The sequence below is a fragment of the Anguilla rostrata genome, chromosome 4, assembly GCF_018555375.3.
Source record: "Anguilla rostrata isolate EN2019 chromosome 4, ASM1855537v3, whole genome shotgun sequence".
In the NCBI taxonomy this organism is placed as follows: Eukaryota; Metazoa; Chordata; class Actinopteri; order Anguilliformes; family Anguillidae; genus Anguilla; species Anguilla rostrata.
This window is the reverse complement of record NC_057936.1, coordinates 59,685,152-59,710,512: the sequence shown is the minus strand read 5'-3', so window position 1 is coordinate 59,710,512 and position 25,361 is coordinate 59,685,152. Positions and strand designations below refer to the sequence as shown.

Below are 25,361 nucleotides of genomic sequence, written 5' to 3'. Positions count from 1 at the left end.
CCTGGTTCTGTCCAACACTCAAAGGAGAGAATTAGACAGAAAATGTACCCTTCACCTCAAAGCCACCGCATTCAGTTATAGTTCCCGGAAACTGGTATGTCGGTATCTGGTATCTCGCAAGAAAAGAAGATATTGTCTCTTCAACTGTCTGCAGGACATTCTTTCAGCTAACCTTTTACATAATCGGCATTACTTGCACTTTCGTGAACCAAATCATAGTTACAGCGTAGCATTCAACTGCCGTATGCTAACGATCCAATTTCTCATCACAGCAATAAGTCAGTGGCACGACATTAATGATTAACAAGGCACAGGCAATGCCTGAAGAATGAATGACGGCAATAAATGTTGTTGTGCATAAATTTCTCTTTTTTGCAATAGCAACAGGGGACGGACACAGGTCCAAGTTCCACTATGACATTCCCGATACAGAGGGACAGGGATGAGGAACAGAACCACTGATGCCAGGACCAGAAGCTTTGTTCTCTACTGGGTATACTGTACACATTTTCACTCCGTAACACTCGCAGCGCTTTTGCCTGTCGACGCCGTCGAAAGAGCCCCAGACAGGTCGATTAAATATAGCCGGGATTACTGAAGATCAGCCACACCGGACCTTCAAAGCCCTCTCCCCACGCCGGGGACCTTTTCAAGTCTGTTTGAACCGCGATCTTCAAGGCAAGGGGAGAGAGGGAGAGAGGGAGCGAGAGGGAGAGAGAGAGAGAGAGAGAGAGAGAGAGAGAGAGAGATAGAATGAGAGAGAGAGAGAGAGAGGGAGAAAGAGAGAGATAGAATGAGAGAGAGAGGGAGTGAGGGAGTGAGAGAGAGAGAGAGAGAGAGAGGAAGAGAGAGAGAGTGAGAGTGAGAGAAAGAGTCCCATGCACCGCCTTGCTTAATCACAGAAGAAAGAGGTGGAGAGAGACATCTTCTAGATCCTCCTCAGTGGAGCACTTCTTTTTTTGGCTCTGGCCTAATACCCCTGAGAAATCTACAAGGTGAAACATTCATTCCATCCAAGTGTGGGGAATACACACACATACATGCACATGCACACACACAGGCATGGAAATGCACAGGCACACACACACACACGCACACACACACACACAAAATAAACATCAGGGGTGGGTGATATGATTTTATGTAATCACCAGCACAGTTTCAGCCACGATATGTCTTTTCATATATTTAGAGAAACTGAAAAATTAAAATCATATTTATGATGCTCCTCGTCAACATTTTTGACAAACTGAGGACAAATGAAACGAGCTTAATCTAATGATATGGCACATTTAGCACAGTAGCCTATAATACTATTTTAATGCATTTAAAAGCAACAAAGAAAAAAAACTGGCAGGACAGCGGTCATTGCATTTTGTCATTTTCTATATAAAGTTATAGAAATGTCTACAATATTGTCACATTTGAATGTATTTCAATGCATGATGGGTTAAGGAACCAGTAGTTTTCCCAAAGACTCAAATAATATTTTAAGCTATGCACTTACTGGCGCTGTGAAATTCTGTGCTCAATGCTTGACAAACCCTTTGCAAGGGACAACAAAATTAGAGACACAAAATAAGAAAATCCATAAACAAAAGCCAGATAACACATTATAATGCACACAATCTACAATAACAACACTGAATGCCGGATTTCGGTTTACTCTAGGTCATAGCCTTTGCCTGCGGTCACGCAGTGTCATGGCATCAGGAGAAAGGGTTCTCTTGTTAGCAAATGTGGCAGAGAGCAGCCTGGCAAAATGACACGTCTTTGTCTTTGACTCTTCCAGGCCTGGCACTAGACATTAACGGAGGATCGGTTTGTGAGTGTGTGTGTGTGTATGTGTGTGCGTACATGCGTGCGTGCGTGCGTGCGTGTGAGTGTGTGCGTGCGTGCGTGTGTGATTATGAGTTTGAGCGTCTGTGTTCATTGTGTTTCTACATGAACATGTTCAATTCATAATAATGCTTACTCGTCCTGTAGCCTCGGTAGTTCTGGGCTCTTTTCTAAACCTCCACCGCTCCACTCAACCGTTAAAGCTGATCTGGGATTATATAATGGCCCCTCTTTGTGTGACGGCTGCTCACTCCCTCTTCATTTCCTGCTTATCGTCAGCAGTAGTGTAATGAGAGCTGCCTGGACCGGTTCCCATCTGCACCGCGTTGACCGTTTGATTCAAATATTTGTCTAAGATTAGGCAGTGGTGGGACACGGCCAAGTTCCCCGGAGGACCGGAGCGGGACGAGATCCGCAGCGCCGAAGCTTACTCTGGAAACGCCCTGAGGAACAAACATGGTCTCTCCTCCACTACCAGGAGGTGTACATGGTCTCTCCTCCACTACCAGGAGGTGTACATGGTCTCTCCTCCACTACCAGGAGGTGTACATGGTCTCTCCTCCACTACCAGGAGGGATACATGGTCTCTCCTCCACTACCAGGAGGGATACATGGTCTCTCCTCCACTACCAGGAGGTGTACATGGTCTCTCCTCCACTACCAGGAGGTGTACATGGTCTCTCCTCCACTACCAGGAAGGATACATGGTCTCACCCCCACTACCAGGAGGGATACATGGTCTCTCCTCCACTACCAGGAGGTGTACATGGTCTCTCCTCCACTACCAGGAGGTGTACATGGTCTCTCCTCCACTCCCAGGATGGGTACATGGCGTCTCCTTCAGTCCCAGGAGGGATACATGGTCTCTCCTCCACTACCAGGAGGGGTACATGGTGTCTCCTCCACTCCCAGGAGGGATAAATGGCGTCTCCTTCAGTCCCAGGAGGGGTACAGCAGAATTGATTCCACTTTCACTCTTATAAGTATTTACTTTCACTGTTATGAGTATTTATTTATATTGTATTTTATAATACAAGATATTTCTGATTGCTATAAAAACACATGAATGGTCATGTATTTAAGTCGTACAAGCTTGGATGTTCACATTACCAAAATCTACCCCAAAATCTCCAGTTGATATGCCATGGTTTTATTACCCGAGCACAATAAGATCAACCTTGCAACCCTACACCCTGGCAACCACACGTCAACATAACACCAGTTGAGTGGTGCATGAAAGTCAACCCAAGTCCACGCACTTAACAAACTCACTGACCCCTGCAAACTGCCTAAGGGGCAGCGAACATCATATTAATTAGGGATTCATTTGCAATGTACTTAAAGAAGACAGACTCCTATTCTATAACTGATTTAAAAAAAGATCTGATTACATTCTGTTTACAACCGCATGATAGGACCTCGTTCGTTTCCAATGTGCCCTGCACAGTGGCGGTAGGGTTTTTTGTTTTCTTTTTCTGAAGCCGCCGCCGCGACTGCTGGACCGGCCCATCCAGCACTCGTTAAGGAGGTAGAGCCGGCAGCCGTGCCCTCTCCTTGGCCTGTGCGATGTTTGCATTATGTAAGAGCGTCTGCGACGATGCCTTTGTCTGAGACTTCACAGACGCGGGCTGAATGCCAAATTAACTGCATGTTTCAAGCTCTCAGACATATGCCCACTTCTTACAAAGTTGGCCGGGCCGGCAATTCTAAAAACATAAAAGAACTGGACCATAAAAGAACTAGACCATGACCGGGGCAGCTTTTATTCTGGAATTACATGCCACTTTTTATTGAATAAATCATGGGAAAACGAAATGGAATTTTATCTTCAAAGTGGAATGTTTAAAATGAAGATTTGATTGGCTGATGTTACCGATGCAGGACTTTAACTACTCCAATATAAGCAATCTTCACATTAAATTTATTTTCTCAACAAATGCATAAAGATATATTTCTAACACTAGAATGCCACTAAATACATAACGGAATGTTCTGATGTGAAATGGGCATGATGAGAGAGTTTTCTGTGAGAGGGACATTGGGCAATGAGTGTCATTTTTGTTGACTGTGGTCTGGCCCTGATGCAACCAACACATAGCAGGGTGTGTCAACTCCACCAAACACTCCATAACTATAGTACCTAACCCTATCCTTCCACATACAGTACCACACCCAAACCACCACACCGACCCTTCTCATCCCACACCATTCCCACACCATCTCTAACAGTGTGATTCCATCACCTCACAGACTAACTCCACTGCCACACATCATTACCCCCCCCCCCCCCCCCCGCCGCCGCCGCCAACATATACACAAAGGTTTATGCTTCTCAAAACATAAGCAATCCACCACTCCAACAGCTGCAGGCCTATTGCGATGTACCCAGCACAGTACATCAGTACAGCATAGGAGACCAGGAGCTGTTGACTGAGGTCCTGTCCGAGCAGTAGAGCCAGCGGTAAGCGATGATGAGGATGTGAATGGCCAGAGCTACCACGCAATGCCCCATGTGTCTGTCAGCCTGGATTATGTCTCCAACAGCTTGTCTCCCTCAGCTCGTATCAACAACCCAGTCCCGATCCGTGACCCATCCCTGAGGCTAGCTGGGTCACGCTACCCTACAGCACGTTGTCTTTATTCATCAGGCTTTTAAGCTTTTCATCATTCAACTGAACAGGAGAAGAAAAAATCCAACAAATACTATGAAGACAAATTATAATCAACGCACTCGCTCTCCAGCATCATTAAAGATGGCGCTAACTTGAATCACAATGATACGTAAGTCGACAGGTAATGTCTAAATAGTGTTTAGCTCCTTTAAAAGGTAAAGTTTTTTTTTTACAAGTGCGTGGTAAAAATCTTTACGACTAACGGGTGTAGAGGAATCCGTCTGTAACATGACACCCCTGTTTGCAGCACGTAGCCAACCCAGATAGCACCACCGCCACCGGTCTGTTTGCCTTATCCTTTGACTTCTCGCCTCACCTACACCTCAGCAAATATTTATTTTGTGTTATTTACCTATTAATTTATTAAGAGGTCTCGCGGTGACGTGAAATCCTTTTCACAGAGAAAACCTGACCAAGACGACAACATGCATGTTGAAGTTTTAGTTTGAAGCCGATTACTTTACTCTTTAATTCACACTGCGTTTAGCCAAACATTAACGCAATCTACGTATGCATAAAGTTTCAAACGTATATATACATATATATATATATATATATATATATATATATATATATATATATATATATATATATATATATCGATTAACAAAGAAGCCGGAATTATAATGTTCTGTGGAAACAAAAAGGGAAAAATGGTGGCTGTGACACGCTGCCTCACACAGTGAACCACAGAGAATCACACAGCCGAGAAACCACAGCAGACTGTGGCAGGCATTCGGGCCAGAGGTGGCACTGGGGTCAGCTATGCGGGGCCAGACTCTCTGAACGGTCCTCCTCTCCCCGCGCACCGACGCTGTCCCTCCGCCTGCTCTCTGATCTCAGTGCGGCTCAGTCTGGTGGTGGCAGAAGCTGTCTGGGCTCCGCGGGCAGAAGCAGGCCCTCAGTCCCGTCGGCCCGCTCGAAGACACACTTCTCCACACTTCATTTCAGCGCGTGGGTCAGTTTTTTCTTTTCTTTTTTAACAAGTCTTCGCACAGCTTAGCTTTCTGAGGTGCCCCCGAGCTGCCCTGTTCCTTGGCAACATCTAAACTTTTTCCCTTGTCTTGGCGCAGGTCAACATCTCAGACGAACTCACAACGTTTTAATGAGTCACACTGTCTCTCCTGGGCTCGTGGGCAGACCTTAGACGCGCCAGTATCCTGCAAAGCTACTGACACAGAGGAAACACAAGCATCATGCAGAAGGTGGTCTGAAGATGGCCTAAATCAAGTGGAGTTATGACCACACCCCCCACACCCCCCCCCACCAATTGAATGAACACTATTTATTGTCCTCAGCAAACCCGCACAGCACCTCAATTTCATGATGCACTTCACAACAATACAGGGCGCCTGGCACACCTTGTTAAGCCCTAGGCGGAATGCTGTCGTGACCGACGTTCTATTTACCACAGAGTGCTGAGTGACAGGATGCGGCAGGAGCGCGTGCGGCAGAGCAGGTCACTCACAGGGGACCAGGGCTGACTCACCTTCAGCCAGAGGGAGGTGAACACTGCTTTTTTTTTAGTCCATATTAAAGCAAGAGCTTAGGAAAAACGACACAAATGCAGTGCCTTGCATCTAGCGCAAAGATCAGCGCCAGCACGTAACGACGCTGATACTTTTTCTTTCAAATGAACAAATGAATCAGCGCGCTTGTGTACTGATGGGGTGAGAGGTGAATTAAAAACAAAAAAAAACCCAACGGAACACTTCTCGATTGAAACGGAAAGCGCTGTCACACAAGAGACCATAGAACAATAATGAGCGCCAAGAATAGACCCAAGAGGGGAAAGTGACATCATCGCAGTTGTGTGGGAGGACTCCCTCTATGTTGTAGAGTCCCCCCCCCCCCACCGTCTGTTCTTTAGCACTTTTTATTCATTTATTATTTTCTATTCTGGTATTATTATTTTCAGGGCAGGCGTTTGCCGCCACAGTGAATCCATGGACAGCTGACAGACGCAGTCGTCCGAGAGTGAGGAAGATCTGCCTTTAGACCAGATGTTTCACCAGCGAGCTTCCCCAAGCCGATCCGCATTTAAACGTTTATTAAATGGCCTGAGGTATGGGGTAAACACACTGTGCCATGTGGTATGGTTTCTATGCCAGTGAGAGGAGAAAAATATCATGCTGTTAATTATTTGCTGCACCTAAGCTGTTATATTTAGTATATGGCATTATATTTAGTTAGCTTTATGGGTGAAAAATTAGCCCCCTGTAAATGCTTTCAGGTCAGACCAGAGAAGTCTTGTTGCTCACAGTAGCTTACTGAATGTACCGTATAATAGTACAGGCCCTGGGTCAATTTTCCTGGGTTAATTGTGGAAATGTATAGCCCTCCCACAGACCCCCGGCAGTGCCCATGAAGCCTTGCGGTGCTGCCTTCAGCGTGTCACTACCGGTGATGCGATGACATCACAGGCGAGGGGAAAACAAGCAAGACTCTCCCTCCCTGCCCTCTGTTTGAGGAGGAATCTGTGATCACGTTCCACCTGCAAGCCAGAAGGCAAAATGCTCCTTCGTCTTACATTTATCCATTGAAGAAATTCCCTGGTATCATTAGTAGCCTGGCCCCTGCTGCGTATGGCTTCCCTCCTGTCACACTCCCAGCTAATAAAAAAACAGAATGTGGCTCTTCATACTTCCCAGCATGCTTTTGTCACTTTAAACGCTCCCTCTTGTTGAATTTCAGAACGAAAATGTCTAACTCTACGTAGCTGAAACCAAACAGAGTGCACTTCTAGTCTAAGTTCAGCATTCGTAATATGAATTGGGCATGTTCAATGTAGAAACACAATGAACACACACACTCAAACGCGTAATCACGTACGAACATACACGCACAAACCAATCCTCCATTTATGTTCAACGTTCAAGCCTGTAATCGGGCTGTAGTTCAGAGCATATTTATCACTGCATTTTGTTTGAATATGCTGCATAGAATACGCTCACAGTCACTGTGTGCAGTTACATCATTAGTGGGATGACAAAGCAGGCTCTAGGAGCAGCAGCAGCAGCACCATGCACACAAGATGAATTTGAGCCTCCCACTCTCAGTGCTCACTGCTCCCCTGCCCCACCCCCCCATGACCTCTTAGGGACAAAAGCTGCTCCATAAATCTGTCTGTCCACTGCATGCCCAGACCATTGATTGCTCCTAAGTTATGGGGTGTTTTCTTGACCTGGTGAGTCGCTATGTTAATTTACGGCTCCAGCATTCATTACCACTGTCATAACATTTTATTAAACCGGCTGGCCAGCTCCGGTCAACCCTTAGCAAATAGCACACCCAACACCACATACCCCATGCCCCCCCCCCCCCCCACTCCCAAACCCCCCACCCTCCCACTCCCTACTGCCAGCCTCAGGAACCCTGCTATCTCACCAAGCCCCTTCCAGCCAAGCCCTGGGAACCTCCACATCAACACAGCCCCCAATCAATACACATTTATGACGCATAAAATATTTCACTGAAATACAACCCCCGAAACAAAACTATTCATTTCCTATCTTTAACTGTGCCTTTAAATGAAAAAATGCTACTGGATGGAAGCTTTGCTCCACCTTTGCATGTGCACCCAAGTTACCTTTGGAAACCCATGTTGCTATCCAATTTTTTTTTTTACAACACCTTCCAAAGTTCTGTCATTTAAAAAAAAAAAACTTCTGCTCCAATTTCTGGTAATAAAGATTATTTTGCAAAAGACGCCCAGTAATTTTCCCGCTGAGAGAAATATCTTAAGTTGAACAAAATACAGAGCACTGCTTTGGGCTTCGGTCCAATTCTATTCATTAAACCACAAAATAGACCTATAACAAACCCTCGCTGCAATAACTCTTAAGAGAAAGCAAGAATTCATTATCTCAGATGTCTGCCAAAACCCCACGGAGCCTTGTAAACGAAGGCTGTCCTTGGCAGGAAAGGTTTTCCCACTCTTCTCTTCGGCAGCCTTGGGTTAACCTGATTTCCTTTCGCCACAAAAGGCAGGCTGACTCTCCGCAGGCCGGCTTAAAGCAAGAGACAGACGAGGGGGGGGGGGGGGAGGCAAAAACAACCTGGGCTTCCCTGGCTGTCCACAGGGCCCGAAAACGGAGACGAGAGACAGGAGACCTCGTCTGGGAATTAGCTGTCTATATTTAGCGACGTTGACTCCACCTTTCCACGGCCCAGTAGGCTCCCATTGACAGCTACGCTATTACCTTGTCTCCTGCTCGTTTCACTGATAGCCAGTTACTGGAAACACGGCGCGCACAACAAGTTTATATAAAGCAGAAATTTCTATTTACAGGGCTGAGCTAATGAAATTATTGTGGGATGTCTCAAAAGCAAAACATGCAGGCTACAGCCAGCCAGTACGCTATCAAACAATTGCTAACAAACAATTACCAACGGATTTAAACTATAAAAATAAAAAAGGAGACACTCCACCAGCTGGAATGGATGACAAAAACAGCTTATGGTTGATATCTTAATAATAAACCCAGCACACAGAATAAGCAGACAGGGAAAAGGCATATAGCATGACCCTGATAAACACCTGCAACAGAAATCCAAAAACTAAGAGGAGGAGAGAGGAACATAAGAGCGGAAACTTGGACTACCTGGTGCTGCCTGCGTGTCCGCCAGGCCTCCAGCTACGATCAAGGCCTCGATGATCTTGACGTGGTGCTCGGGGTTCACGTCCGCACTGTCATGGGAAGACACAGGACACAAGCGGCCTCACACACGACTCGAAACCAAGAGCCCAATGAGACTGTGAGACACGTACCTGCAGGAAGGAACGCACGTGCCTGCCGTACAGAAAATACTCTCAGGCTACCCCTGATGAATCCCAAAGGTTTCAGGGGTTTTATGTTTCTCGTATAAAACCGCATGTGTATAATTTCACCTATATGTGGGTAGCTTTATATTTTACCCTTTATGGGCCCAATCCAGCTCTGCGCTCACACTAAGTGCATTTTCCGTGTAACTCACCACTGAAAGAGTGAGACACTTGCACGGAAAACGCACTCAAGCACAGGTCTGGATTTGGCCCGAAGAACGCAAAAAAAAAAAAAATCATCCCGATAAATAAAAGGCGTCTGGATAACTGAGTTAAGTCGTTCGCAGAATGTTCTACATCGTCCCCCGGTAAACGGATCACATGATCACATGCGTCCGAACCCAATGCACCCTTACACAACTTCCCCTCAGTATCAGTGGATTTTCGTCTGCCAACTGATAAGCACAGATTAAGATGAGCTTTACTGATGGAGCACAAGCACGTTAAACAGAAGACGTGATAGAGACTGGCAGTCTTCCATTTAGATCTCTATTTAATTTTGCTTTGGCAAAAAAGGGAGTTGTTTAGTTATTTATTTTCCGCAGTCCCTGTCCTGTGATGATTGCCTGACTCTGGTGAATCCGCTGACTAAACAAAAGCCTGTTTGAGGCACAAAACAGTCCCTGCTTATTTCATCAGCAAATTCAAGCTAAGCTAAAGGTCGGGGAGGATTTTACCCTGATGGCCTGTCACCAAGTCCAGCCCCTGAAAGACAATCTTTAGCTTTCTTTACAATGATCACTTGGCAATAACCTTTATGGTTTCTATAAAACAACATGGCAACGTACATACAAGTAAAAAGTATATGGTCCTTACAATGATCAGTCAGTACAGCAAGAGTTCAGATTACCCACACGCAGTTTCTTTTTCTGGGTTTCCTTTTCTTATAGAAATACAGCGCGTGGCTCGTGAAGTAGCAGAAAACGGCTATGATTTACAAATCAAGACATCAGTGGAAAGAAATACAGTCACAGTATGGGTTACAGTACTGTACATCAGTCATCCCGAAAATGAGACCTATTCCGCAGAGCTGCGGCTTGTTTTCCTGAGGTCTGTGGAACTTTTCTTTCCTGCCTCTCGTTGGACTGGCGGTTGGGTGTCTTGTCGGTCCGTCGCTAACGTTTTTTCCTCCTCATTCAAGTGCTCTATTCATGGCGGCTCACAGAAAGGAGATCAGCCGTGTTTAATGGCCGTTGGCACGGAGACAACAACCGAAGGGTCATGTTTACCGAGCACATGGCATGTCGGAGAGCACATGCTGCCGGATAATAGCGTGTTCATTTTTCAGAACTTCAAAAATAACAATGCAGGGCCAATGTCAGAGACCATTTGTAAATATTATCAGTTCGACATCACCGCATTCATGTTCTTTTTCAAACTCTCCAGCAAACCAAACAGCAAAGCAAGCTTCTGAAAAAACTCCCACCCACTATTTGAAAGGTATATTTCTGTTTTTTAGAGCCATGTCCTCAATTTCCATCTAAACTGTAAATACTATATATGGCCACTGTGCTACATTCCTTCTTAGCACAGAAATAAGATATTTACATTTCAATTCTTAGCCAATCGTTATGTTTGTTCTATCACAGTGGGACGACTAATTCCTGTCTCTAACATTTGACCGCAATCCTCTAAGAATGTTTAAAATACCATTCTGAGATTCGTTGGCTTAAAAACATACCGTGACCCTCATTTGACACAAAATCTTTTAACATATTAATTCATTCCAAAGAAGACAGGCTGCCTGGTACTGTACCTGGAGAGGGTGTGTTTAAAGAGCACGTCACTGAAGGCCTGGCCGAGCAGCCTGGGGCTCGCCTGACTCTGCGCCCCGCTCTGGGACACTCTGCACAGGTGTCGAGTGAGATGCAGCAGGAGCTGGTGGTTGGGCTGCGGAATACTGGGAGACTCCAAAATTCTCTTCAGTTGCTGGCCACACTCCTCGATGCTCTGGGTCTCTGAAACGAACAGACGGGCAGACATTTATGACTGAATATGCAGCATTTTCCAGTCTAATTTCTGGTCCTTTCAAGCCACCAGTAACTTCAGGGGATCAAACTGAACCTTTTTTTGTTCCTATTGTGAGTGATAAACATGTGAGTGTAAAAAATTATACTTTTCCAGAGAATCTTTATACATGCTTCTTTTTTTGTTTCTTTCTTGTTTTTTTTTTTTCCCCTCCCAAGGCTGGAGCACGAAGCCTGCTGAAGTTTGCCTTGAGACGGCCCACTCTGGCAAGCCCCCGCGGAGCGGACCAATGGGAAGCCGCGTCCATTGAGGAAAAGCTCCAGACAAAGGATCCTGTCACATCACACAACGGCCGCCTCGCAGCCAAGTCCCAGAGGTCAGGAGTGAACCGCGGGGTGTCCCGGATTCACTGTAACCAGTACAATGTCTTCATGTTGTCACAAAGCTAACCGCTACGCTCAATGCCTGGGCTTTATGAAAGCACCAGTCAAACAGTCCTTCCATTTTTCATTTTTCCATTTTTTTTTTTTTTTTTTTTTTTTTTACATGGTTGTCTTCCCCTTCCATTCATTCGTACGCTTCCTCGAGTATGCTCACGTCTTTCTGAAATCTACAAGCGGGCTTCTTCCATTGTGGTTTTAAATAATGATTTTTCTCTGGCTGCGTAAAATCACTAACACTGCTAATTAATGCCTCCTCTTTCAAAGCGAGCTGATCAAAAAAAAAAAAAATCTCTGAGCGAACTGTGATGACAGAGGCCCTCGGAATGACTCTTTCCCCGTCAAACAGTGTCATAAAATCAAAGGTTCGCATATGCACTCAAAGAGAAGTGCTCCCACCGCTGCCTTCTCACGGCGTTCATTACGTTTCATCAGTTTCCCTGGGCTGGGCTGGGCTGGGCTGGCGGCTGCTCCACTGTGCCGTCTGCCGTAATGGAGGACCATAATTTTGGCTCCACTTAGACAAGCAGCGGAGCAAGGACCACCCTGGGACTGCCTTCGAGCCCATTGTCTTTCTGCACTGTGGACATAATGTGCTGTTCCTATAGGAACCAACATATGGTTGGTGCTGAGCTGTTTCAGCCTCCCCCCCCCTACCCCCCTACCCCCCTACCCCCCCTCCCCCCGGTACGGTAATATCTTCTGACAAATGGAGAGGATCTACTGTAGGCCCGTTGCTTCTCTTAAATAAGAACTCCGGTCGAAGACTACAGTGTGAAATGTACATTATGTATCAGTACGTTCATGATTGAGGAGGTCATAATGCACTGCAAGCTCCAGGAGTACACCCCCCCCCCCCTATTTCTGGAGTACGCTCAAATTCTAAACAATGTAGCTGTCTCCCTCCATGGACATACTGTACCATACAGCACTTTAATTTCCCTTTATGGTAGGCAGTCACGTACAAATGACACAAAGAATCACAGTCCTTTCCAGAACTAATACAGCTTCTTCCCCGTTTCTCAGCCTTCATACTTCTATCTGAACACGCGCCTAACCTCCAGGCTCTTCAGTCACCTAAAGAAGCACACGAGTAGCTCATTTAAGGCACAAAATGTGCCTTAAAAAAAAACAAGACTAAATTATTTACGCTTTATTTACAGCATACTAGAAAATCAGCTGCAGTGACGGTTGCAGTTACAACTGAGGTCAGCGAGGTCACCTCAGATGAGGACTGGATTCAGGACACGACCGCATTTGGGAATCGCATTCATACGGTACATTATCAGTCAAGACACCACATCAACCAAGGAACCATTAGTCTAATTTAGCGTGGGTCCATCTTCAGCTAAGCAACCGCACCGCACCCCTCTCCTCGCTGCTGGGCGGTCAGACAAAGTCAAGCTGTCTCCGTGGTAACGTGTTCTTCACTATATGTACACAGCAACCAGGAGCTCACGGCAGGACACTGGGGGCTTTGCTCTACACACCCTGGCTTGCAGTCCGGTCTCATAGGGTTCTCAATGCGATTTAAAGTTAAATCACCGCGACGACCAACTCATAACGTCCATATCACCTTCTCAGAGCCACGTCTTTCCCACTTTGGGTCCAATGAAAAGTGGCGATTTTCCCGCCATCCTACACACCCTGCGTTTTATGACTGCTCTCGTCTCGGGGAAGGCCTCAAATCAACCGTGCGGTTCGTATCCCGACGAGTCGCACAGTGCGCAGTTCTACATATGGTGAGTAATTCATCCCTACTCCCAGTGCACATGTGCATCTCATAAATAAAAAGTCAGGGAATATCAAGAAATAGTTCATTGGCTGCCCTTTGCCAAAAGGCAAGGATGATGAAAAAAGCCCTGCATTGATGGTTAAGCCAGAAGTGTGCAGTGCACTAATATTTCCTTTAAAAGAGTAACTGAACTCCATATGAAATAACAAAAACTTGGAGAAGCAAGTCCCCTCATGGGTCAAAAAAGGGAATAAAAATACAAGTGATTCAGTAACTCTGGCTCATTTGAATGTTTTTACATAGTGCTTTCCCTTGTGTGATCTATTGCAAAGTATGCAATGTTAAGAGCAATGGAGAATGAAGTCAAGAGGTAGATGCAACTGGGGTACAAGTGAAATTTAATTTCTTTTTTTTTTTTCTTTACAAAAATAGACATCCTGGGAGGGGGGGGGTGGTTAACTTCTGGAACAGAGGTAAAGCCTAGATACTCGTAGCAGCAACAATAGAAGGGAAATTGATTCTGGAGTTTAACAGCATGCACAAACCAGTTCCATAAGCATAAAATACATACTAGCCTGCATACATTTGGCAGATTTTGAAATACTCTGATCTGAACTCATGGAGAGGGTAATTTAGCATTTCGAATTTAGTAAACGCATCTAGCTTCTGGTCAAATGCTGTCACAATGCTTTGAGCACACATGCACGCACACAAACACATGCACGCACGCACACACGTACATGCATGCACACAAACACACACACACACGCACGCACGCACACACGCACATGCATGCACACAAACACACACACGCATGCACGCACACACATTCGCACACACAAACACATGCATGCACACAAACACACACACGCACACACGCACACACACACACACACACACACACACACACGCACGCACACACACACACACACAAACACACACACACATACACACATGCACCCTGGGACCGTATCTGCAGGGGTCTCACCCATGCCCCTGTCCTCTGTACTTCCTTAATGAATTACAACCGCGACTCGAGCCATTAAGGCGAGGCTGTTTTTTTATTTTATTGGGATGCTTATATAAGATAAGTGTCCCGGGGTCAGGGGTCACGAGCGGTTGGGGACAGGTCTGCCGATTGATGGATGGTTGACAATCTGCTGGTCTGATGGGGGTCAGCGCATTGACCTTCGTCTCGCTCCCACTGACCAGCGTCACAAGCACTGGCCTTCAACCCCCATCCCACACCCCCCGTCTGGGCTCCCGCGGCCAATATTGATAAATCCTGACCCCTGTTCAATAGGGCAGAGCTGGGAACTTGGCCAACCCAGCTGTCCCCCACAGGAGCCGATGCGGGTTGGCCAAACAGACCGAGAGCAGTTTTTCGGGGGACGGAAAGAACGCGTCAGCGACAAGCGGCCATATGGAGGCCTCCGCTCAGCCCTTTCCACAGATCGCACGGGATTACACCATTTGGCAGTCTGAGTTTCAACAGAGGAGATGCATGCAAACGCCTTTACTAAAGACAGCGTCTTAATGTGATTTGACGCACACAGCGCAGTGATTTTTCAGAGGCGGGCATCAATATAAATGGGTTTAGCCCAAGTCCAGCAGGTGCGACAGCTTCCACATTAACAGGATGGGAGAGGATCTGGGATTACTGCATGGCTCAACCAAATGAAGAAATGAGATGAATTTGTTTCTGGAGAGGAACTACAATGAGCAAGAAATCAGATTGCAGGCGTTTGCAAAAGCAGGGATGGGCCCAGCGATAAACTGGTGAACTGTCCAGGGCGTGTCCCCCTTCTCGCCCTCCCGCACCCTGACAGGGAATAAACGATTTAGAAAATGGATGGATGGATGGATGGATGTACAAAAGCAAGGAAGGAGCTCCTTAGTGAAAAACCAGTGACACCAACCCAGTGCCTTGTAAATATTACACACTCCTCTGAGCTCGGGACTCACTGCCCTGAAGGAGAGGCAAAGCTCAACAGCCCTTACCCAGGATTACACACACGGTATCAGCCCAAGATCAGGCCACGTACTGAACCCTGACCTCCCAGCACAGCCTGTCTGGCCAGACATACAGAGACGCAGCCAGGGCTTTGAATTAGCCGAGCGACTTTCCTGAAAACAGAAAATAAAATAAAAGAGCCTGCAGTTCTGCACAGCCAGCATAGACAGGGTCAGACTGGTTAGGTCTGAAGAGCGGTTCAGAAGAGGTCGGGCCGACGCGGGGGGTGGGGGGGGTTGGGGGGGATGGGTGCTGGGGTTGGGGTGGCGTGTGAACTTGCCCCGAGGTGTGTCATCACCCCTCTCCCCCACTTCACGCTCTGGAGATCTCTGACAACTTAGTGAACACCACATGCTCCAGCGGTTATGAAAAATACATCAGCTGCTCTTAAAAAGGACAGTGATGTCACCGTGGAGACATGAGCATGCTGAGATTTGAGTCACTCACTGCATTAAATTGGAAGGAGGTTTGAAGGCACCTGGAGCAAACTACTGCTTCACTACCCAAAAAATAAAAAAGGGTTATGAAAATGTTTGATGCCAAGGCAAAGAAAAAAGAAATTCAAACATGATTTGGGGCCAGGAGGCAGTGGTGCAGATGAGACGGTTTGGATCAGAGGAAACTCTCTCACGGTGTATTTGGTTATTGCAGGAGCAACATTAAAGGCAATCAATAAAGAAAGAACACACTACCTACAAGAGTGATTCCACGTGGGAGTCCAAATGTGTTCTTTCCACAGAGGACGTGTTCAAGAAAAAATATCTTAGAAGCTCTTCGTAACATTTAGAAGCTGAATCTTTATGTATAAACATATTTAGCAGAAGGTAGAAGATAAATGAGTTTAATTTGGCTTTACTATCTGCAGTTCTTCTGAGCTCAATTATTACTCACTCGAGAAGAATGCCACCCAAAAGGCCAGCTCACAAAATGAACACCGCTGTGGCAAACTGAATAAGCGTGGGCTGAGTAAAACTACAAAATCCACATCATCATAAAAACTACAGGGAAGTGCAGACAATACATACAATACAGTGTGTGCTTAAAGAGTGAATAAAGGACAAATTCATCATACCATACAATATGTTAATGGTAAAAAATAAAAAAAAATAAAAAAACTTGAATATGGTTTGATCCAACTGCATATCCCTTAAACTGGGTAAGTGCCTTTGACTGGATACACAGGAAGGATGAAGCAATGCATGATGGGTACATGCGACAAGGGAAACACTCATTCAAGGGAAATGGCTGAGTTGATTCTCAAGATATAGTTTAATAGACAGGAATATTGTATTGACATTTTGAATTGCTCAATTAACAGAGGAAAAAAAAATACCCACCCATGTGTAGATGATTGATTTTGAAATTGTAAGGATAATAACAAGGAAGTGAATGCCAATACACATGTACTTCTGATCACACAGGAGTGGGGTTCATCGTGTGTGATTTGTCATACTCATAGGAGGAGTTCTCTCATTGAACAGGAAGAGGGTATCATGTATTATCATCAGCAGATAATATAAAAATACGCTATTGACATTTTTTACATTCATTATTCCTTTAATGTTATACATGTTTTGCAGATGTTATACATCTGTATCACCAGCTCTCATAACCCGTATGTAAGAAGCCCACTGCTCCAAAGGTTGCCACTTTGGGGAAGCCAGTTTGAGCCAATGACAGTCCACAGAAAAAACACCACATTGAGGTAGAATAGTGCATTGTTCCCCTGCCCCCCCGCCCCCCCCCCCTTTTCCTGGGGCCCTACCGTACCTTGGGCTGTGTAGACCAGCTCGCTGTAGATGCCCGCCGGGACGATGGGGGAGGGGAGGTCCTGCAGATAGGCTCTCAGGGTGTCGGCCAAGGCGCTGACATCATACTGATCCAGGTCCACCGATGACGGGTCTGCCGGAAACAAGGGTGAATCACACCATCATCCCCATGGTTCACTCTCACAGCACAGCAGCATCCTTTACCAAACAACGGGATCACACACACTCTCAATCGCACCAATTGTACAAGAGTTCATTATTTCATTGCCTTGCGGACATTGTGTTTGAATGTTAACGACATAGCTCAGGAGGTAAGAGCGGTTGTCTGGCAGTCGGAGGGTTGCCGGTTCGATCCCCACCCTGGGCGTGTCAAAGTGTCCCTGAGCAAGACACCTAACCCCTAATTTCTCTGGTGAATGAGAGGCATCAATTGTAAAGCGTTTGAATAAAAGCGCTATATAAATGCAGTCCATTTAACACGAACGGAAACCGTTCAAAATTCAGGGTCAGTCAGTTCAAGGGAAAATAGAAATTATCTATCAGATAACAGACTTCCCACATGTACGGAGCAGTGTGCTTGCACCCAGAGTTTTAACTCATAGACACAACAGGGCCATGGCCGACAGCTGACAGATAGGGGGAATGGGTGGAGCTGCAGTTTTGCACACTTCAGAAGAGGGAGGAGCAGCAGAGACCGTCCCCGCCTTCCCGGGTGAAGCCTGACATCTTCGTTCTCCCGTTCCCACCCCTCTTCCTCCACCACCCTCTTCATCCTCTCATCCCTCCTCCACCTGCAATTGCCAGACCCGGCGCAACATTGTTAATGGCATTGATTCACTCCTGATTGCGCGTCTAATAAACTTTCGAGTCATCAAGTGCCTCGGAAATCAAAAGCTCATTAAGCTCCCGTGCTGACCTTCTCCCTTTCCAATACAATTACTCTCCAGCCAAGGTGCCTGGCTCAGCCTCTGCCTCACAATGAGCTGCCCAAGGTTCAATGGATCACAGTGCGCTGAGCCAACTCTGACTACAGAGAGGGAACAGAGGAGACAGAAACTGGGCTGTGGCTTTGAGCGCCATCTGGACAATTTATGTGACATACTTTTCTGTGGATTTATAGTGTGTTAATATGAAGATTACATTTGATGACAATTATGACACCTGGATCTTTCCCACAGTTTTTACCATGAGTTTTTTTGTTTTTTTTTTCCAGATCTGACAATCAACCACTAAGCTTGCTGTTAGTTTTGGGCTGGCTACTTGGAACATATGCAAAAATGCATCCCAATGATTCAGAGAAGGACAAAATATTCTTCCTAACATCTGCATGTTTCAATGCGCACTCTTTGTGTCCGGTGGCCAATCACACTAAGTAGTTAGGGTAGCATTTGCACCGAGTCGTTAAAGAAGTAATGAATGGGCTCAGAGGGACCCGGGAGGCACCAGGGGTGGGAACCTCAGGCACAGTCATTACAGGATTCTTGTGGAGGCTGTGAAAAAATAAATTAATCATCAGATCAATTCTCATTCGGACAGCCAGAAACCAAGCAGTCCATTGGTGGGATCCCGTGTCAGGTTTTATTGAAAATGGCTTCCCAAATGACCAACAGCTGTTTAATCACCCCAAGGCAGTTGTGGGAGGCTCACGACTTCAATGGCCCCACCGCCGGGGCAGCCAATCACAGAACAATCAGACACCAGACTTCCACTGACTGGAGCCTCGGTCAAGTGTGACTGCTGGACAGTGACTGTGGCCTGAGCCATCTGACCACGTGCATCAGGAATGTCAGGACCTCTTGCAGACGTCATGCTTGCACGTGTAAATCACTGAAAACTGCACTCCAGTTATCCTACTGGTATCCATTTCTGCCTACTGGCTATATCTTCGACGCTCAGCCAGTCTCTACATGCATACGGCTTTATGGACAACGTCTTGGGCTCTTCTCTCATATCTACCAAAATTTGCATCTATTAACGATTTTGCCGCAGAACACACTCGCTCCGCGGTCATGCAAGAAACGACCCCACAGTATTGATCAGCCGTTTCAATGCATCCTATTTTTTGGTCCAGCTGTCCATCTGATCTAGCCATATATATCCACACACACACACGTATGTAGTCCTACTCTTATAGCTTTCCCAAAAGGATGCCCAGCTGCAACCTTTTATTTCTAGCCATTCAGTAATCAATCTCTCCCCCTGTCTGTTAAATCCATACCTCAGCAGAGTTTCTCTAGAGCTGTTTATCGATGCTTGTCTTTCACAACCTCTCTTCTTTTCTCGCAGTCCTCCAGCTCATCAATCAAGCCGGACTGGCCCCTCCCAGAGCTTTCATTCCATCCATTTACAGGGCTGTCATTGTAAATCCCTGTCAAATTCTGTGGCAATCTGTCTGCCCACAGCATTGATCCTTTTTTCAGTTTATCTATTTATCTGCATGGTAATCCAGCCATTTAAAACACAGTTGACATTAGACGGACAGACGCCACCCATGAACTCCCTGGGTTCTGGAGGGTCCGTTGTGTGTGATGGCTGCCCAGTGACTTCTCTTACATTGGAAGGACTTGCAAAGTTTAAAGAGGGCTTCGGAGTATATCAGACGACACTTAAGGGACTCCAAACGTTTAACCAGCTAGTTTTTCTACTAGTTTTTAATGTTAAGATTCTAGATCGCATAAGCTGCACAGACAAAAAAGGAAAAGGCAACTGAAAAGTAACACACTAAGTAAAAATTCTAAAAGCAGAATAGTGCTGGAACTGCCTATTCGATCACTGCCGTACTTTTACCATCGACCACGGTCCACTAATAGTGATTTAAAAAATAGGTGCGTATCCGTTTAACCACGATGTCTTCTAAAAAAGTAAGCCTGCAGGGGTCAACTGTCGGTTTTCGGAGACGTATAACCCGACAGACTGTTGAGTGAAGGGATGTGTTTGTACGAGCAGGGCCCCGGCGCAACGGTGCCAGGGGGAACGTGTTACTCCTCAGCAGGTCTCTCCCAGATCGCTGTTCCGGGCCGCCATGTTTGGTTTGGCTCTCCACGGAAGCCCCGCCAACCCCCCCCCCCGTTCTCCTCTCGTCGGTCCTGGCAGGCCGCAGCCTTTTTTGGCACGGGCACCAAACGCAAACCTAAATGGCAGCCGTCCCAGTTACAAACAGACAATAAAGATACAAGAGATGAACCGGGCCAACTGAAAATGAGTAATTTTCTAGCGCGAGAGCACCGGTCTGATGGCAGACTACCATCTGCGTTCGTGCTTCGTTCAGAGGTCATTAATCTCCTTTTATTTACACAAGGGGGAATCGGGCTGCCTGAGCACCTCTTACATTTTGCGCTAAAGTTTTTTTTTTTTTCTTTCCATGCTTAAAGTGATATTTTCCAGTATCACTTGCACTGCCATGCTTTGGTAAAAGCAGGACTGCTGGAGGAGGGGAGAGAACGGCAATGAGAACTGAGACTTAGGGTAGTTTTGAAAAAGGGATTATAGTAGAACTAAACAAATGACTACAAGAGCTCCTTAAAAAAGTTGCATCCCATGATACAACATAACAAACTAAAAAGAAAACATACAGTTGCCTTATTTATCTTAAATAGGTTTACTCTCATTCTGTTGCTCAATCTTGGTTTAAATGAACCAATAGGAAACCAGAGGTAATCAGAATCTCATTAGCACTCCCATTCTTCTTTCTACATTGGCCTTCTGAATGATCCATCTCTTTCTCAGTGACCCACTGTCTTCTGGTTCAGTTTTGTTCTGGCCCTTACTTATAACAAACACTGTTATTCTTCCTATTTGTATTCTTGCTAAGTGCTAAGCTGTACCCTTTTGTCTGTGTTGACAGTATTTTGAGTTTCTCACAGAAGGGACAACATGTTCGTATCCATGTCATTATTACATTTTGTTTCACAGATTTTAAGAAAGATGTATTCTCTTCTATTCAACATTGCTTGTTATTTTCCATCTGTTAACACATCACATTAAAATCACAGACAAACTTATCTAGAGTGACGTAAAAGAAGTGGAGAACATCAGTGTAATTCTCAGGAATACAAACATGAGATATCACCAAGAACAGACTGAGGCACATTTGCAATTAATAAGTGTAAGGCTACTAACCTAATAAACACCCATTTGTATTGTAAGAATAACAAAATCAACACATGACAGATAACCTATCTGTGCACAGCCATAACTATAACATTATTCAGGAAATCTAAAGAACGAAAGATAAAAAGAAAGGTTGTTTAGAGGAGGTCAGCGGAGGCATAGGAATGATCAGACAGGCTATGGGAGGAGAAGACTGAGCCCTGGGGGACACCTGTTAAGAGTTCTTAAGGTCTTGAAACTGCCCCCCCCCCCCCATGCAACCTGGAAGGAGTAACAGTTGAGGCAAGAAGCAGGGCAGTTGAGAGCTGTGCCACACAGTCAGGGGAGACAGCAGGAGTCGGTGGAGAGCAGTATCAAATGCTGCAGAGAGGTTGAGGAGAATAAAAACAGAGAAGAGAAGAGCTGGCTTTGCAGCACTGAGCTCCTCACTCACTGCAAGGAGTGCAAGTCCCTGCTGCACTGTCAGCCCTAAAGCCGGGGTGGGGTGGGTCTAGAAGGTCACTCTGTGATAGAAAAGCATGTTCAAGAGCCGCTGGGTGGCTAAGGGGACATTCCAAATTAGGGTGGGACTTGGAAATGTTCAAGTCCCACAATGGGTGCCAGGATTTTTAAAAAAGAATAGTTTTTTTGTCTTCTTTTAAAAAAAAAAAGTTTTTGGACAGAAAGGGAAGAAAAGAAGCAGGACGGTGGTCCTGGCTGGGCATACACGTGCATCAGGTGCCGATATATCACAGGCAGGGGCCCTATCCTCAACTTCCACAGACCTTGAGCGTAAAAAAAAACCAAAAAAAAAAAAACCAAAAAGAAAGTATGCAGCAGAATGGTGGGAAAATGAGTTTTACTTTTCTACCTAATGAGGCGGTTGTCCTTGGACCTGGCTCACGCGGTTGCTCTGCCTCTCTGGGAGGGTATAAAGGACTGCTGTAAATAATGCTTTTTTAGTACAGTGTTGACTTTGTCTTGCAGGCATACACTTTTCTGTAGAAATAAAGACCCGTATAATTGGTTCAAGGGTGAAGTGTTTTCCTGACCGGATTGCTGCTTTATTACCAGACAAAGGGTGGATTTTTCCTTCTAAATCCAACATCCCTGAAAATGTGACTCTGTTAAGTTTTGTTACAGTTTAATTTCGCATTGGTGATAATGAAGAGCCCGCATTGATAAGACTTGTGTGTGTGCCTTTCAGTGAACGATCGGTGCAGAACTCTTTATATCTCTGAGGTTTTATCATATTTGTTAGCTTAGTCAATATACTTATATGGCAAGAGTCTTTTTTTTTTTTTTTTTTTTACCAAAGTAAACTCAAATTATGCTGTTTCCTTCTCAGGGGTATATTAGCCTTGTCCAGCCGAGGGCTATCTTTGCGTACGGTGCCCCACCAGTAACCAACATTCTTGACCTCTGCTTTCTGTGGTCTCATTTTCACTGTTTTGGAACTGAAGTCATGACAAACCTATAAACATGAAATGAAGGATTGAAAATGGCCCAGTGAAGGATACGCTCACAATGCAAACTACATTTTGCTCAGGAATGAAAATCATATATTAAAGTTAGTTATATAGTAAACCATTAAAACCACAATGACAATTGTGAATCACGTGACAATTAAGGTACGACTGCATACAATGAAAATTCAATTTGTAGAAAAAAAAATTCAAGCAAATGGCTCCATAATAATGCAGTATATGCTGTGGAAGAAATTCAAGTATTCCAATGCATGGAAGATGAATACTAATGGGTGGCCAAAAACTATTTGCTTGGGGTTATGTATAAATAGAATTCAAGAGCATACTTAAGAATGTAAAGGTAATACCTAGAGATCTGACACCGCAACATTCTACAACTGCCATGTATGCAATGTGTCATTCAGCAATTTCCTTTCTCTAAAACAGTCATAAGATCAGTTTAGTTAAAATTTTTTCCATCGTTCAAGTAACTAAAGTCTTTAGTTCACCGGGAAATAAAAGACACCGTTTTGATGAAAACAAATGCTCTGCGTGATCAAATGGATTCTCAATGAAGTTATTTAATTACATGCATTCGTAATGAAAAAAATGGTTTAGATTCAACAGAAGAGTCAAATGAAAATAGCCCAGTCATAGAAAGACAGACGCACATTGCTATACTGATTTGTGTAATGTTGTTACTTTAACTGAATTAAAACAGAAACTATTCCTCATTCTTGATGCTGCAAAATGAATCACCCTTTTGTTAAACTCTCTTCTTGGCATTACACACCAGTTAATGGATGAACAGCCCCACACACCACTGTTTATCACCTGCCACTGTACTAGCAAGATAGCATAAATATAACACGGAACAATTGCTTTTATTTATGAAACCTTCAAGGAGAAGTCTTGCGCCACTGAAGCTGAATAGTCATACACGGAGAAGACACTTGATCACCTTTAAACCAATCAATCTATTACAATCACTAGACAAGACAAGTAAGTCCCTGTTTCTCCACAGTAACAACAACACAGAAAGGTCAACCACTGCATCGCATTCTGTCACTGACCAATTCAAACTGCGGTGACTTTCTTGCCCACCAGCCAAAATGAGAACATAGTGACAAACCTATCGGCTTCCCAGGCTAAAACAATGCTGGGTCTTGTGGGGAGTTGTTATTCAATTTTAACTAGTGCCTCCTTTTGGATATTCGATTTTAACTAGGAACTTCTTTTTGGACAGTGCTGTTTCATGAACCCCTGTCAAGCACATTTGACAGAGTACTGTACACTGTGGACTGCAAAGCAGGAAGTATTCAAGGTATCCATGAGGGATTCTCATTCTTTACCGACTCTCACTCTCATCATCATCCAGACCAGACCACACTACCACCACAGAGTCGAATACCCTGCGAAATGTGATTCTTTTGAACAGGAAAGTCCACGTCCATGACTTTGTCTATGCCACCTTTAGTTTTCTCGCTGGGGCTTACAGTACCAAGACGTTTATCTTGATTATGCTGCGTAATATTGTATCGATTCGGAATAACAGATTTACAAAGTTATTGTGGACTACGTTCAGTCACTGACCAGCGAGAGAGCAGAGGGAGGGAGTATAAGAACTAACTGGGAACATAACTCAATACTAGGACTTGTCCACAGTACCTTTGTTGCAGTTGTTTTTATCAGTGGCAAAACCCTAGAGTGAGATTAGCTTTCAGTTGTTGAAAAAACAGTACTAAAACGCAGCTACAGGGATTATAATGCAGTTGCTATTGCTGACACATTCAGCAATGCGAAGCCTAGCCTCTTTGGCTTTATCATTTGTTCTGATGTGTTTTGATCCTTTTTTGCTATATTTCCAATACAAATGGTGCACCATCTTGCAATGATTGCCTTTGTCTTGCGGCCTGCACAGGAGCGATTTCTTCAATGGAGAGCACTAAATTTTGAAAATGGCTGTCAGGATGGTCTGACTGTGCGCTATATACACTGTCTACGTCTCCACAGGGAACGGAAAGGGGTCTGACTGCGTATGGCTGTTGATCACAAAGGCCGATGGACTTGATTCGACACAATCGCTCTACTTGTATTCCTACTGCAGCGCAGATCGCAACGCGCAGTGATTGGCAGGAATCCACCGACAGCTCAGCGCACTGAATCCTTACTGGCCGCGTCACCAGGGACTCACGTGACACATCCCGCCTGTCCCCCTAATGCCTAAAACGCCAACGCCAAAAGCGAAGCACAAGCCGCCGCACTGGGAGGCATGCCTGTCAGTTACACACACACACACACAGTGCATCACGACAGACAACGTCAATAACGTTAAGCCACTGCACTCCCGCGACCGCGAGGCACGTGCAGAGCGATGCTCGTTAGTCCGCTCCAGGTGTAGAGCTGCACAGAATCGGCACTGGCAGCGTTCTATACGTGGCACTATGGCTCGACTCTGAGAGGCTCTGAGTGTCAGTTAACCGAATGTCCTTCTTACTCACGCTCCCAATGAGACCAGGTGACTATGAATATGGCCATGTGCCT

General features: G+C 45.3%; 1 protein-coding gene across 1 annotated transcript in view; it reads right to left on the bottom strand.

Moving 5' to 3' along the window:
• The window catches only part of pik3r3b (phosphoinositide-3-kinase, regulatory subunit 3b (gamma)), a 90,452-nt gene that overhangs the window by 57,496 nt on the left and 7,595 nt on the right, over positions 1-25,361 (bottom strand). The window contains exons 4-6 of the mRNA XM_064333635.1: positions 17,264-17,395; positions 11,093-11,294; positions 9,116-9,201 (exon numbers count right to left, since the gene is read on the bottom strand). Of these exons, the coding sequence (XP_064189705.1) occupies positions 9,116-9,201; positions 11,093-11,294; positions 17,264-17,395 (420 nt within the window). The remainder of the gene's footprint in view (positions 1-9,115; positions 9,202-11,092; positions 11,295-17,263; positions 17,396-25,361) is intronic.